The 15,725-nt window shown below is 36.4% G+C and overlaps 1 protein-coding gene across 5 annotated transcripts in view; it reads left to right on the forward strand.

Moving 5' to 3' along the window:
- LOC127618453 (ankyrin repeat and SAM domain-containing protein 1A-like) overlaps window positions 1-15,725 on the forward strand; it is a 139,019-nt gene that overhangs the window by 35,459 nt on the left and 87,835 nt on the right. For 4 of the 5 annotated variants that reach the window (XM_052090900.1, XM_052090903.1, XM_052090901.1 and 1 more), the window contains exons 2-4: window positions 2,933-3,013; window positions 6,934-7,090; window positions 11,443-11,505. In XM_052090900.1, the coding sequence (XP_051946860.1) occupies window positions 2,933-3,013; window positions 6,934-7,090; window positions 11,443-11,505 (301 nt within the window). The remainder of the gene's footprint in view (window positions 1-2,932; window positions 3,014-6,933; window positions 7,091-11,442; window positions 11,506-15,725) is intronic. The other variant, XM_052090905.1, reaches the window with a different exon arrangement.

Below are 15,725 nucleotides of genomic sequence, written 5' to 3' on the forward strand. Positions count from 1 at the left end.
CCAGTCTGGCTATTCTAAGTTGACCTCTCTCATCAACAAGGTGTTTCAGTTCACTGAACTGCCACTCACTGAATGTTTTTTGTTTTTGGTGCCATTCTGAGTAAACTAGAGCAGATGCCCAAACTAGGGCCTGCAGGCCTGAGTTGGCCCATGATGACCTGTGATTTAGCCCGCCTTGACATATTTGACTTGAGGAATATATATATATTGCTCACCCCAACACAATATATAAAATATATAATATATATATATATATATATATATATATATATATATATATATATATATATATATATATATATATATATATTATATATTATATATTATATATTTTATATATTGTGTTGGGGTGAGCAAGAGACAGACACAGTCGGTGTGGCATCAAGCATTTGAAGAGGCATTTATTGGAAATAATAATAATAAACAGAAAAAGACCAAAATATAGAATAAAGTGTGCATGGTGTAATTAGTGTCAAATAAATTCCTCTGGGTGAATCTGGGCTCTGTATAGGAAAGGGGAGGGTTCATGTGACGGTCCAGGACATGAGTGGACGCGATACCTCCTTTTTAGAAGTTACTCTGTTGTGTTTTCCCCACGTTTAGACATTTAAGCATATTACATTACGTGTAGTTCGTTTTCAAAGAAAATTGCAGATATAGCTTATTAATCTCACATATATAGGAATGAAGTAATTAACCCGTTTTTATATTATTGTATGGGGGTTCAGCTCATGCAGCTCAAGCTGAGAAATTACCAACATACTATGACTAAATCAACTCCTAGATTTTTCTTTCTTTAAACAAAAAACTAAAAATAGGAAAAAAAAACTGCGTTGCTGGTACCTTGCAATATATTTGTTCTTGTCATATTTTAATCAAAATATGTTTTATTAGAAACCATTTGAATATCGTCATGATGCCTCTTTTTCTTCTGGTCTTCTTTATAGCTGACTAAATAAGACGTTCATCAACGAACGTTTCCTTCAGTAATTTCGTTGACGAAATTAACATTGTGCACTATACAAGGAAAATAGTTTAATAATTATTTTGCTATTGGGACACAAAATATGCTTTTAAGTAAATAATGCAAAATACAGTTTCATGGTTTGTTAAAACCTTCTCAGTTGTCAATTTTGGAGTGTTCTCAATAACTTTGAATACAGCGAATAAGATTGGACCTGGCTCATGCCATTTTTGTTTGCCATATTTATCAAATGGTCAGTAGGAATGATTTTGAAGGCTGAGACTACTTTGCCAGTGTTCAGAAAAGTCCGGCTTTAAGGCTCTGGTGTAGTGTTTACCTGTTCCCCTATCTCATTTATTTCAGTTGTTGAGATACATTTTATCTCCGAGCTGAAGGAATCTTAGCATCTGTCCGGAATGTTCCATGAAATTGCTCTCCTTTTTTCCCAGAATCGCTACCACCCATTAAGTCTGAAATGTTTCACACCCAGCATGCCAGCAAAAACTTAATGTATATCGGTCTAGATTTATAACAAACACCTGCAATCAGTTTTATGCCAGCAGTTCCAAGATCACCTGCCAGCAGAATTGTTTCTCCGTTTCTCTTTTGTTTCTCAGTGATGACTGATGGTTTGATTCAAGAGTGAAAAACAATCAAAAAGTGTTGACCTATGGATTCATCTTGAATGGAATACTTCGTCGTACAGGAAGAATGATGCAGAGAAATATTCTGGAATGTTCATTCCCATGGCTTTAGCTGTGTGATGAATCATACATGAGACAAACACCAGATATTGACCTACAGTAGATCTCAGTAAAAATGTGGTTCAGTTGCATGCTGCACCATAAATTTAGCTTGGATAAATGAACATTCATTCCAGAGCAATATTGATGCCCATTTCACACCAGGGATGAAACAAAGCAAAATAAAGAACATGAAGAAATTGTTGATATATTAAGAACAAGGAAATAACAGTACACACAGTAGTCCAGGAACCATGGATGGCTTGTCCACGTTAGCAATCAAATTTTCTCCAAAAATACAGAATCAAATCATTTGTACATGCAGTGCATAGTGAATAAGACATTTACTCATAGCACACGTGAAGCGCTTTTACTTTTGAAGTTTACTTGTGAAGTTGCGCTCATGCGGATCCAGCGTGAGCAGCAATCTCCTGACAGTTTAAATGTCCTGGATCGCCTGCTTGGATTGTCACGGACTGACCATCGTGATTTGTGAATCAACAGGAACTTTTGATCCTGATGTTTTTGATTCTGGCTGATAGAATACACGCTTCAGAAGAAGATATTAGATGAGCGCTCAATGGGAAGAAAATGCTGGATTTTGGTGTGTTCGTGAATTACATCTTTTTAAACCAGATATCTGCATATTTGCAGATGGTTTGTAATAGAAGTTTTATTGATATCTACCTTTTATCGTTAGAAAAGTTACAGGGAACTGTTGACGAGTGACTGTTAGAATATGTGCTTCAGAGGAAGATTTATGTGCGTTCCACAGGATTCTGGATCTGCTGAAGGTTTGTGAGGTTGGTTTATTACATCTATTTAAAAGAGATGTGCACATATTTGCATACTCTATATGATATGTTTTATTGATATTTGCCTTTTTATCATTAGACAAGACGGTTAAAAGTTACAGGGAGCTGTTGAGGAGAGAGGGAGAATGAAACACTTTAACAATATTTAAATGACACTGTGTTGCACACCAATCTATTATTGTAGTAATAAAATGGCACGTAACAACAAAATGAACCGGGATTTTTTTATTTCATGTCTCAGTCACTTCACATGCAAGCAGGCGATTCTCAGCATCCTCAAGAAACAAATCAACTAAGGAGGGAAATTCATCGGCTGATGTGACATATCGGTTTAGAACTAATCTGTTATTGACTCATGGCCCAAAAGGTCATATTTTATTGGTTGCTAATTGTGTCTCTGTGTTTTGCAGTATCTGGAGGGGACCAAATGTGAACTGTGTGGACAGCACTGGATACACACCTTTACACCACGCTGCTTTAAATGGACACAGGTGAGTCTGGTCACATGCTGACCTTTGACCTCAATGATGTCTTAAGTTTTGACTACAATGACTGTTAAAGAGCTAAATATATAATGTATATGGATTGGCTGACTAATTGTCAGCCACATGTTAATGTCAAGAAAAATGTGGGAATTCCTTTAGTATGAACATGTAACAATACCCACAGTCCCGTGCCAAATTTCAGGCCTGAGTAGTTCATAAGACTACTTGAATTTTGAAACCAAACAGTAGCTTTGTGTGAGAAACCGACTGTTCACAAGAGTTCATGAGAGATGTAGCAATGAACAAAATGTTGAGTAGGATCTTTTCAATTAATTGGATGAGTCTGTTCACAGAAGTGGTCTGAATGATTTGTTACTGAATTGAACTGGTCTGATTCTTGAGTTGGGGTATTTTTACATGCATGGTTATAATAGAGCTACAACCTTTTTTTTGTGTAGTCGAGCTACAGTCTTCATACCTTGGTCCAAGTACACATGAGACAATGTGTAACCGAATATTTGAAGATGTCAGCTAAGGAAGTGTTAAATACATATGCCATGTCACCTCTGTAATTTGGAGCTTGTGCACAACGCCAAAGCCAATTAAGCCGGTGTCACACTAGACTCCAAACAACTCTATTTTGGCAGAGGGTGTCTCAACTACTGACTGTTTTTCTGAGATCTCGCACTCTTCAGTTGGACGTGTGACACACTTGACTATTCAGAATGCTGTAGTGGTGATAGACATAACGACTCTCTCCAACTCTCTTTTCCATTCCTTGTCATATGGAGCATGTAGAAATAACAGCGGGAGTACCGCGTGAACAAACAATTGTAATTGAGTGATTTAGGATGCTATTCAAGGAGTAACTTTACCCTGTTGATGTTTATGATTGTGTATTTATCCCCTTGGGGCTTGCCATAGAAAGCGTATGTCCATAGAGTATGCAGCTTTCAGTTAGTAAAGAATTTGATTAATAAAAACAGACTGTTCTTCATATGAATCTACATATGAAATAGATAGACATTAACTATTATGGATGTCCCGATGTTGATAACTGGTATAGGAATCCTGTCCGATACCATACCGCGCTCGTACTTGTACTTGTAAAAACGCTCTGATGCCAAAAATGTATTTATTGAGATAAATATATAGTTTCCATGTGCTGCTTGCTTCAGTTGTGAGTGCTTGTGACTGTGTAGAGCCGGTGGTGTGTTGACATAAAGACACAAAGTGCTCATACCTTTTTAGATTTTCTTGGCTCATACTGGGAAAACACCATCATGAGCATCACATGCTCTGTTTGTAGCAGATCACCATGAGCAGAGCGCTAATTCAATTTGTAGCACGAGGTACACACAGACTACATATTTAATTAAATAGCAGCCTTTTGTAGTTTAATAATCACTGAGTCACGTAGTGACCGGCTTTTCTGGATTGAGAAGCTACTGTCATAGCAACACAGAAACACTTCAAAATAAAAGCTCTGCTTTAATGAAAGCTCAATTTAAATGGAAAAAAGTACGACAGGTATAGATCACTAATGTGTAGTTGTGTAATACTACTAAGACTACTGCTACTAAAAATAATAATAAATCAATAGTAATTTTAATGTGTTTAAGCAATATCAGACATCTGTGTAGGGCTGCACAATTATAGCAAATATCATAATTGTGAATTATTGCTCTTGATATTGTAATCGCGATTATTAATGTGACGTCATGGTATTCTTCAGAGTAGCAGATTTCAGTGGTGGATATCTGCTGCTCTCCAGTTTCTTTTAAGCATCTTTTAAGCATTTTATTGTATTTTAGATTGTAATAATGTCTCAATGTAAGGCAAATAAAAATACATTTAAATGGATATATATGGTATAAAATACATTTAATTATTGCTAAATTACTTCTTAAATTATTAGTCCACATGCAGTAAATAATATGACATTCAATATTCAAACTTCTTAACAGGCGATTTAAATTAACCAAGTTACTGACAGCGTTCAGTAAGACCTTTAGTGGCGAGACTGGACCATTCATCCCATTACATCTTCAATGGCGATCTTGTTCATGCAAGATCATCGTTAGATCATTTGTGGCCTCATTGGTTGCAATTTGGAAATGAAAAACAGTCTTTTTTTTGTTAAATCTACCAATACCAGCTGTGTGGCAAATGGGTCCTATTAGAGCAGACGCGATTACAATAACGGTGATTCCTGAAATATGCTATTCATGCCATATTCTTTATGTTGGCTACACCTCCAAAAGACATTTAGAACAGTTAAACAGAATTATTTTATTGCCATTTTGTACAAATCAAATTCACATTGGCCAACGTATTAACATGACAAAACAAAATTGTAATTACATTTTTAATAAATTATACACAGAAATCGATGCGACAAACTCTCCCATTACATTGACTGCTGTCACTCACTGCAGGTTAAAAATGTTTGAGATCTGCATTTCAACGCAAGCTCAATGACGCTCTGCACAATATTCTGCACTCTCACGAATGCTCTCATTAAAACAAAGCAATCATAAATAATAATCAATTATTTACACCGCGTCTGTGCTTTGATTAGAATGGGATTGTTTTAGTTTTGTCGTGTTGCTCATTTGCAGTGTATTTAACATCTACGTTCAAAGTGAACGGTACAATATGCAATGAATCCAAAATAATTACAAAGTGCTTTTCGCTCTCTTTCTACAGCTTCTTTTCAAGTGTCAGGTGATGTTTCTTCAGTATTAATTTTCGTGTGCTGCACGAACAGAGCTACAACATTTTGTGCAGAAGCAAGCATCTGGGCGTTCAGATGGTTTAAAACTTGCACATTAGGATCAGTTGTCTTTACTGATAGGACGGAGTACTAAGCTAAGCGTCTCTGATTGGCCATTGTCATTTCATTGCTCAACGGACATGTTAGTGATTGGTTAGAACACTCAACCGCTTCAAAAACACTTTGTAAATAGAAACAATGACGCAACAGGAGCACACATATATTGAATGCTCTAATCATCTATTTTCACAATTACATAATCGGAATCGTGATTTTGTTTTTTGATTAAATGCGCAGCCCTAATGGATTGGTTTGTACCTACCAAAAGTGGTCCAAAGAGGGAAAACTGGTGAACCGACAACAGGGTCATGGGTGCCCAAGGTTCATTGATGCACGTGGGGAACAAAGACTAGCCTGACTAGTCCGATCCCACAGAAGAGCTACTGTAGCACAAATTGCTGAAAATGTAATGCTGGCCATGATAGAAAGGTGTCCGAACACAGTGCTTATTTGGATGTTACTTTGACATGTACCATTTATAGATTGTTGCAGATCACGTACACCCCTTCATGGCAACGGTATTCCCTGAAAGCGTTGGCCTTTTCAGCAGGATAATGCACCCTGTTACACTGTAAAAATTGTTCAGGAATGGTTTGAGGAACATGACAAAGAGTTCAAGGTGTAGATTTGCCTCCAAATTCTCCAGATCTCAATCCGATTGAGCATCTGTGGGATGTGCTGGATGAACAAGTCCAATCCATTGAGGCCTCACCTCACAACTTACAGGACTTAATGGATCTGCTGCTAACGTCTTGGTGCCAGATACCACAGGACACATTCAGAGGTCTTGTGGAGTTCATGCCTCAATGGGTCAGAGCTGTTTTGGTTGCACGAGAGACCTATACAATATTAGTCAGGTGGTTTTAATGTGGTGGCTGTTCGTAAATTCACCTGTTGTTCTTCAGCAGTAAGAATGCCATACGCGTTTTGAACGACGTGTGTTTGTATTTTTATTTTTAACTATCCCTTTTAAGGAACACACTAAATGGACTTTTAGATTAAAACAATGTTAAATTCTTGTTTTTGATTCCAATTTCTGCATGTCCAATTTTACAGTTACATTTGAATTTCTACATTTTGTCTCTTTCAGTGCGGTGGTAGAGGTGTTGCTACGAAACGAGGCTCTCACAAACATTGCTGATAGCAAGGGCTGTTATCCTCTTCACCTGGCTGCGTGGAAGGGTGACCAGCGCATCGTCAAACTACTCATCCATCAGGGTCCATCTCACCCCAAACTCAATGAACAGGTCTGAACACCTGACACTAAACACCCTGGGAACATTCTGGGATATTTGCAAATTAATGTTTTTGACCGCATCTACAGAGTGCTTTAAATTACCTAATTACCTAAGTTTGTATAAAAAGAACAAAAAATAATTTTAACAGTAACGCTCTTTCAATTGAAATCTGTGGAAAAGCTTTCCTTTTTTTTTTTTACTGATATTTTAAAATATGTTTTCCATTTGATTTAAAAATAAATAAATAATGAAATTCAATTTGATGATGTCTATAACAATGTAAATAACCCGGAATGTTCCTTTTAATGAACAGGTTTTAACACGAGCAGACACATTTCTAATAGTACACTCAGTGTTCATTAATAGGGGTTTTCTGAGGATGTTGCCTTTTAAGGGAGGGTGTGTAAATTCAGTTGTTTCAGGGTTAGACATTTTGACATGTTTCAGGGGTTTATCAGGAGGACTGTTGCTTCCTTTTACAGCTTCTTCACACTGCTCTTATTGTGTGTGTGTGTGTGTGTGTGTGTGTGTGTGTGTGTGTGTGTGTGTGTGTGTGTGTGTGTGTGTGTGTGTGTGTGTGTGTGTGTGTGTGAGAAGATAAAGCTAAATTGGAGTGCAGTTACATTTCACCCTTTATACAAGTTTCAAAGCCATCTTTATTAAAAAATTGTGATTTTCCAAAGTCTAGTAACAGTCATTAGCTTGTGTGTGATTTTAGTCAAATCAAGTTATTTTTTTATTTATGGAATAATATTTCTAGTATTTACAATTTTAGTAGCTGTTAAGATTGAATGGATAGGTTTTTTGTAGATAACATATTTTGTTTGCAGCTTAAACTAATTCAGGTACATGGGGCAAAAAGGATGGCTAACTATCATTATTTTTATAATACAAATTTTAACTTTTGGGGAAAATAACTGATCGGCCATTTGTCCAACTATGATTCTGTTTATTTGTGTGTTCAAGAGCCTGGATAATGTCAGATACAAGAATATCTCACTCAATCGAAGGCTTGGGCTGTGCTCAGAAAAGTATACTACCATACTACTCTTACTATTTCCGTAGTATGCAGGGTGACTTTCCAGTATGCCGAATAAACTAAGTGAAGTAATATCAGCCCTGATTTTTAAACATCTTTTCCTAACACATTATTTGATCGGACTGACAAAAGTAAAGACATTTTGACACAAAATTGGAAATAAAAATTGGCGAACTTTTATTTCACTCGCTAAATTAAACATGCAACATATTCGGGTCATGTGACATTGTAGCGTATTACAGTATTATTTCACACAATATTTCAAAAGTAATCAGTGTACAGTATACTGCACAGTATCCCATCCTAACATATCCATTGAGTGATACATTCCAGAAATTCCTCTTTAAATGTTAATAAAGCAGACAGTAGTTTTTTTTTAGGAACATTTGGAATGGCACAAATTAAGACTCATTGAATGAATTGCTTTAACATAATTTCTTCAGGACTGGCTTCATTCTGTCAAAAGGACTGTTGTCCTCGCTCACTCCTGCCAACCTTTCTAAAGCTGTTCCCTATTTACATCCAACACTGTCACATCTTTCAGCAAATGAATATGCAGGTGTCCTGGTATTTAACTGTTATTGTGCAGAATATGTTTTTCCTGAATTGTCCCTAGAGGAGAGCAGAAATGGCCTGTCTTCTAATAACCTTGTTTTGGATAATTTGCAATGACTTTCATGTGTTTATTATTCATCTGTGGTACTGTGAGTCACTGGAACATCACCATTCTCATTTAACATCATTTCTCAGCATTGCTTTCCACATTGACTTATAATAGAATTCAATGGCCCAAAATTAAATGAAATAGAAAGGACAAAAAGAACAAGTCAATTTAAGCTAAAATGATGTTATTAATAATTAGTAGGAACATGAATGAATGTAGTACCGCAAATGTAGTTGTCATGTTTGTAAATTGTGTAGAAATAATAACAATATTAATAACAATGCATTTACTATTCCTATTATTATTTGTATTATTTATTATTTTTAATATTTATTTATTAAAATAGTATTTTTTTTGTTTTTAATACTTATTTGTATTATTATTACTCTAAGTTTTAAATACTAATAAATATCATAATTAACAAATAAATAATAACAATAGTGCTCAACATTAACACTTGTCTGGGACAACGAAAAAATAACTGGCTATATTTGTGATGGCCCAGGCCTGTGACACATTCTGCTGATGAAAATAATCCAGAACACATCATTTTATAATTCGCTAGTGATCTTATTAACAGCTGCACCCTGTTTGATTGACAGGCGCTGTGTGTGTGTGTGTGTGTGTGTGTGTGTGTGTGTGTGTGTGTGTGTGTGTGTGTGTGTGTGTGTGTGTGTGTGTGCGCTGAACAACGTGTGTGTTCCAAAAATGTCAAAATTCTGCCAAAATGCCCGTCTTGGTGAGATATTCATGTAAACCGTCTGGATAAGTAATTTTTAACTCTGAACAATGAATGACCAATTTACTTGTACGGGGGACAAGCACATGACAATGCTTAATGTCGAGCCCTGAATAATAATAGTAAAAGTTAATTTGATGTTATACTTATTATTATAATGGCTAAATACTAATACATACTTTAATATTGTAATTAAGAAATAAATAATAAAAATAACAAAAGTACATTTGTTGTTGTTATTATTGTAAGTATTAAATACAAATACATACAAATTAATTTTATAAATTAATTATTAAAGTATTGAAATATTACAATATTAAATATTTAAGGTTTAGTATTTAAAAATAATAAATATATATATATATATATATATATGTATGTATGTATGTATGTATATATATATGTATATATATATATATATGTGTGTGTGTGTGTGTGTGTGTGTGTGTGTGTATATATATATATATATATATATATATATATATATATATATATATATATATATATATATATAAATAATTTACTTAATGATACATAGTTTATTATTGCGATTAATTGTTATTGAAGTATTTATACGTTTTATTGGTGTTTAATACTTGTTATTAGTAATATTAGAATTATTATACTAAGTTGTTTTATTATTAGTAGTAGTAATAATATTATGATTATTAATTATTATATTAGTTATTCATATTATTATCAAAATATTTCATATTTAATACACTATAGTGTTCTTGTTATTGCTAGCATTATTGTCATTTATTATTATTAGCATTTTTATTATTAAATTAACACATAAGGAAATTATTTTCCATCCAGTTTAAAATTGTGATTATCAAAATTGTAATAACTGTCTGATAACATTTTTTGTCATGTCTTATGGCTGGTTTATCCTCCATAATTTGAATGATTGCATTAACATATGATAATTGTTTATTCCATTTGTCACTTGTATTTATGTCATATTTTGTATTACACTCAGTTTTAAATGTTTAAAGGGGTCATATAATGGTACATGCACTTTTTCAAGTTGATTGTACTGAAATGTGTGTTGGCTGTGCCTGTACACAACCATCCTATTATGATAAAAATCCATCCAGTGTTTTTGTTTTAATCTCCTTATATATTTTCCCCTGCCTCAAATCGAGCCGTTCGACCATGTGACGTCACACGGCCGGACGCCCCTCCCAGGATTGTTGATTGACAGCAGTGTTTCAACACAGACCCGCCCTCGCTCGTGAGCGAGCTGTCAATCATAGTCCGTCATCATTGTTGATACACTGGAGCAGAATGGCGCCTAAGCGATTGTGGTGTCCTGTTCTTCGGTGTAGTAACGAACACAGCAGTCATTTTGATGTTCCTAAATCTGAACCGCTGAAGACGCAGTGGCTGAGTTTTGTTTACGATGGGAATATTCCCCACGAGCAACGTCAATGCGTTCATGTTTGCACGAATCATTTTTCACCAGACTGCTTTATAAACGAGGGTCAGTATAAAACTGGTTTTGCTAAGGGGCGGGGTGACCAAAGCTCATTATCATTTAAAGTCATATGCACTGAAACGGCGTGCTGAAAACAGAGCTGTTTTTGAGCAGGTAAAATTAGTGTTTTCTTAAAATACTAATGAGAATTTTTAATAAAAGTATATTACAAAGTTTTCATTTAGACCCTAAAGATTCATATTAACTTGTACAAAAATGGCATTATATGACCCCTTTTAAAAAATTTTATCAAAACATTCATTCAATGTTTTTTTTTTTTTTTATAATTTCAATGCACATAAATTGACGGACTATAAGCCAGTTGGTAGTTTCTTTGCCTGTTTCCTCATGTCATTATGAAGATCATTAAAACTGAGTCACAATGTTTAGTGTGTGTGTGTGAGGCTGAACACACTTCCTGTTCTCTCCCTTCTCCCAGAGCTCTCTAAACTACAAAGTGTTCAAACGCTGTGGCCCTTTTGACCCCTATATTAATGCCAAGGTGTGTACCCATGACCTCTGCCCTTTCACCTGCACGCTTTACCTCCCTATGCCACTCCTGGGTGTCTCTGGTGTCTGTGTGTCAGAACATGTTGCTTCACTCTTTTCTCGTGTTTATAGAAGCACACATATGCTGTATATATGTGTGAATGTGTATGAATATGTATCTGTGTAACTTACAAACTGGGATGTGATTATCTCTCTGTAGTCTGAAGAATGTTGTGCCCTTGTTGGTGTAGGGTGTTTTGTGTGTCCGCATTTTTATCATAATCTTAAAAGGTGTAAAAGAGTGTAATTTCTGCACCGCTAGCATCACCAAACTGAAATGCTAAAGTAATGACTGTTTCAAATAGGTCTCCCAAACAGATAGTCCCATTCCAAACTCATGCCATGGGTTGAGCCCGAAGTTGTCAAATTGGATCGCTCAAACAAACAAATAGTGTTAAATGTGCCACAGTGGTTACACTCTTCAGAAATTCAACCTACATCCAGACTTAAATAGGAACATTAGGTATCATTCAACTCTGTATGCCCCAAGAAATCTAAAGAGTTTCATGATTTTAGGCCAAACTATTGATGAGTTATAAGCAAAAATAGCAATTTTTACATATTAACCAGTACAGTGGATATAAAAAGTCTACACACCCCTGTTAAAATGACAGGTTTTTGTGACTTAAAAGAATGAGACAAAGATAAATCATGTCAGAACTTTTTCCACTTTTAATGTGACCTATAATGTGAACAATTCAATTGAAAAACAAACTGAAATCTTTGTGAGGGAAAAATGAAAAACCTTACAATAACCTGGTTGCATAAGTGTGCACACCCTCTTATAACGGGATGTGGCTGTGTTCAGAATTAACCAATCACATTCATACTCATGTTAAATAGAAAGTCATTACACACCTGCCATCATTTAAAGTGACTCTGATTAATCACAAATAAAGTTCAGCTGTTCTAGTAGGATTTTCCTGACATTTTCTTAGTTGCATATCAGAGCAAAAGCCATGGTCCGCAGAGAGCTTCCAAAGCATCAGAGGGATCTCATTGTTGAAAGATATCATTCAGGAGAAGGGTACAAAAGAATTTCCAATGCATTAGATATACCATGGAACACAGTGAAGACATTAGCAAGAACTGGACGGCCCGCCAAATTGATGAAAATATGAGAAGAAAACTGGTCAGGGAGGCTTCCAAGAGGCCTACAGAAAAATTAAAGGAACTGCAGGAATTTCTGACAAGTACTGGCTGTGTGCTACATGTGACAACAATCTCCCGTATTCTTCATATGAATGGGCTATGGGGTAGGGTGGCAAGACGGAAGCCTTTTCTTACAAAGAAAAACATCCAAGCCCGGCTGAAGTTTGCAAAAACAAACATCAAGTCTCCCAAAAGCACGTGAGAAAATGTGTTATGGTCTGATGAAACCAAGGTTGAACTTTTTGGCCATAATTCCAAAAGGTATGTTTGGTGCAAAAACAACACTGCACATCACTCAAAGAACACCATACCCACAGTGAAGCATGGTGGTGGCAGCATCATGCTTTGGGCCTGTTTTTCTTCAGCTGGAACCGGGGCCTTAGTTAGGGTGGAGGGAATTATGAACAGTTCCAAATACCAGGCAATTTTGGCACAAAACCTTCAGGCATCCGTTAGAAAGCTGAAGAGGAAGTTCACCTTTCAACATGACAACGACCCAAAGCACACATCCAAATCCACAAAAGCATGGCTTCACCAGAAGAAGATTAACGTTTTGGAATGGCCCAGCCAGAGCCCAGACCTGAATCCAATTGAACATCTGTGGGGTGATCTGAATAGGGCTGTGCAAAGGAGATGTCCTCGCAATCTGACAGATTTGGAGCGCTTTTGCAAAGAAGAGTGGGCAAATATTGCCACGTCAAGATGTGCCATGCTAATAGACTCCTACCCAAAAAGACTGAGTGCTGTAATAAAATCAAAAGGTGCTTCAACAAAGTATTAGTTTAAGGGTGTGCACACTTATGCAACCAGGTTATTGTGAGTTTTTTATTTTTTTATTTTCCCTATCCCCATACTACTCTTGTATCCTTTAGGGCATGATGGGTATGACATATACCAAGCATGCCAAATCGCTGGCAAGATATAGCTTCAAGACCATTTTGGCTTGAATTTATTGATGCATTTTACAAGAACTAATTAGTACTGATAATTGTTTTATCACCACAATTCAGAATACAAACAAAATATGTCTATCACTTTTTCATTCAATAGCACAGATGTGTTTTACAAAAGCATTCGATCGATCTGAATGCAAGCAGCCGAGTGTGTGAACATCAGGCAGGTTAGAGTTGAAAAGACTGAAGGAGGAATGAATAATTCATGAGCTGGCATGAAATGTGTGTCACTAAGAGTGTTTTGTGATTGTTAAATAGTGTTCTCCTTTCATTTCTTGCATACCTGCTGCGCCACACATACACATACAGAGTCAAGAAGCTTTTCTGTGTACACTTCGGCTTGCATCACTGTCAAAAAGTGTGTATATGAAAGACAGACAGTGTGCATCTGCTCTTTGTGTATGTGTGTGAGTGTGGCATACTCCTGGCAGAGAGAGGTTGGACGTAACCATGGCAACGTGTCATGGCTTGATAGCTGAGGGGCCGACCGTGTAGCGCATCAAGAAATGGATAGGGAAAAGTGAAAGGAAGGAAGGTAGATGAGAGTAAGATTAATTTGAGCAAGCTACAGTATGGAAGGGTTGTGATTTATTGCTGGTGCAACATAATAAATAAATACATTTTTACATTTCATGAAGAAAATGTGAGTGATGCTTGCCCATGCAAAACTTGCCACCATGATGTTTAGGTGTAGTGGGTGGTTGCCAGGGTGTTACTAATTGTATGCTAAAGTTTTCTGGATGGTTCCTTACTTGGGAATTCTCACTGTCACAAAATGCCCCTGTGCCTTTTTTTTACTACATTTTACTCAAATCAAAAGGAACAAATTCAAAATTGTACTTTGCATATAGTAAATGAAGCCTATTTTTAGGGCCGATAAGACTTTTAACATTGTGACATTATTTTTATGACAGTTATGCACTATTTACCCCCAATCTCATTCTAGCATCCCAAACAAAGATGGTAATTTTTAGGTGTTCAGCGATAGTGGATTTTACCGATAATCGATTAATCGACAGAGTTTTTAAAATTGATTCATAGAAGCTTAAAATGTTTAGTCTTTTTTTTACTGTGACGGGCACAGACATAAAGGGATACAAGAGTCCAAAATTTATAAAATCCCAGATGCAGTTTATTTGTTCTACCAAAATCCTAGTATTTACCAGAAGAAAAAAAAGGTTTGGTGCACAATGTGGGACTTTTAACTATAAACAAATCCAAAACACACAAGGGACTATTATTTTAATATTATGGAGACTTTGCTCCATTACAATACTCTATAAGTAAATAAATACCTAATTAAACTTTTTATAGCCTATATATTCTACCAGTTTTAATGAGGAATAAGGTTTATTATTATTCACAAGATATGAAGTTGGTGAGATATGAAGTCGATGTACACTGATGAGCTACATTATGACCACCTGCCAAATATGATGTTGGTTCTCCATGTGTCGCCAAAACAGTGCTGACCGACCGAGGCATGGACTCTACAAGACCACTGAAGGTGTCCTGTGTTATCTAGCACCAAGACATTAGCAGCGGATCCTTCAAGTCTTGTAAGTTGCAAGGTGGAGCCACTGTTGATCAGACTTGATGGTCCAGCACATCCCACAGATGCTCAATCGGATTGAGATCCTTGAACAACACCTTGAACTCTTCATCATGTTCCTCAAACCATTCCTGAACAATGTGTGCAGAGTGGCAGGGTGCATTATTCTGCTGAAAGAGGCCAGTGGCATCAGGGAATACCATTGCCATGAAGGCATGTACCTGGTCTGCAACGATGTTTAGGTAGGTGGCACTTGTCAACTTGATGTCCACATGAATGGCCGGACCCATAGTTTCCCTGCAGAACATTGCCCAGAGCATCACGCTCCTTCCACCAGCTTGCCGTTTTCCCACAGTACATCACTTCCCCAGGTAAATGGTGCACACCTACATGGCCTTCCACGTGATGAAAAATAAAACGGGACTCATTGGACCAGGCGACCTTCTTCCACTACTCCAAGGTCTAGTTCCTACACTCACATGCCCATTGTAGGTGCTTTTGATGGTGGACAGGGGT

The sequence above is a fragment of the Xyrauchen texanus genome, chromosome 25, assembly GCF_025860055.1.
Source record: "Xyrauchen texanus isolate HMW12.3.18 chromosome 25, RBS_HiC_50CHRs, whole genome shotgun sequence".
NCBI classification, from domain to species: domain Eukaryota; kingdom Metazoa; phylum Chordata; class Actinopteri; order Cypriniformes; family Catostomidae; genus Xyrauchen; species Xyrauchen texanus.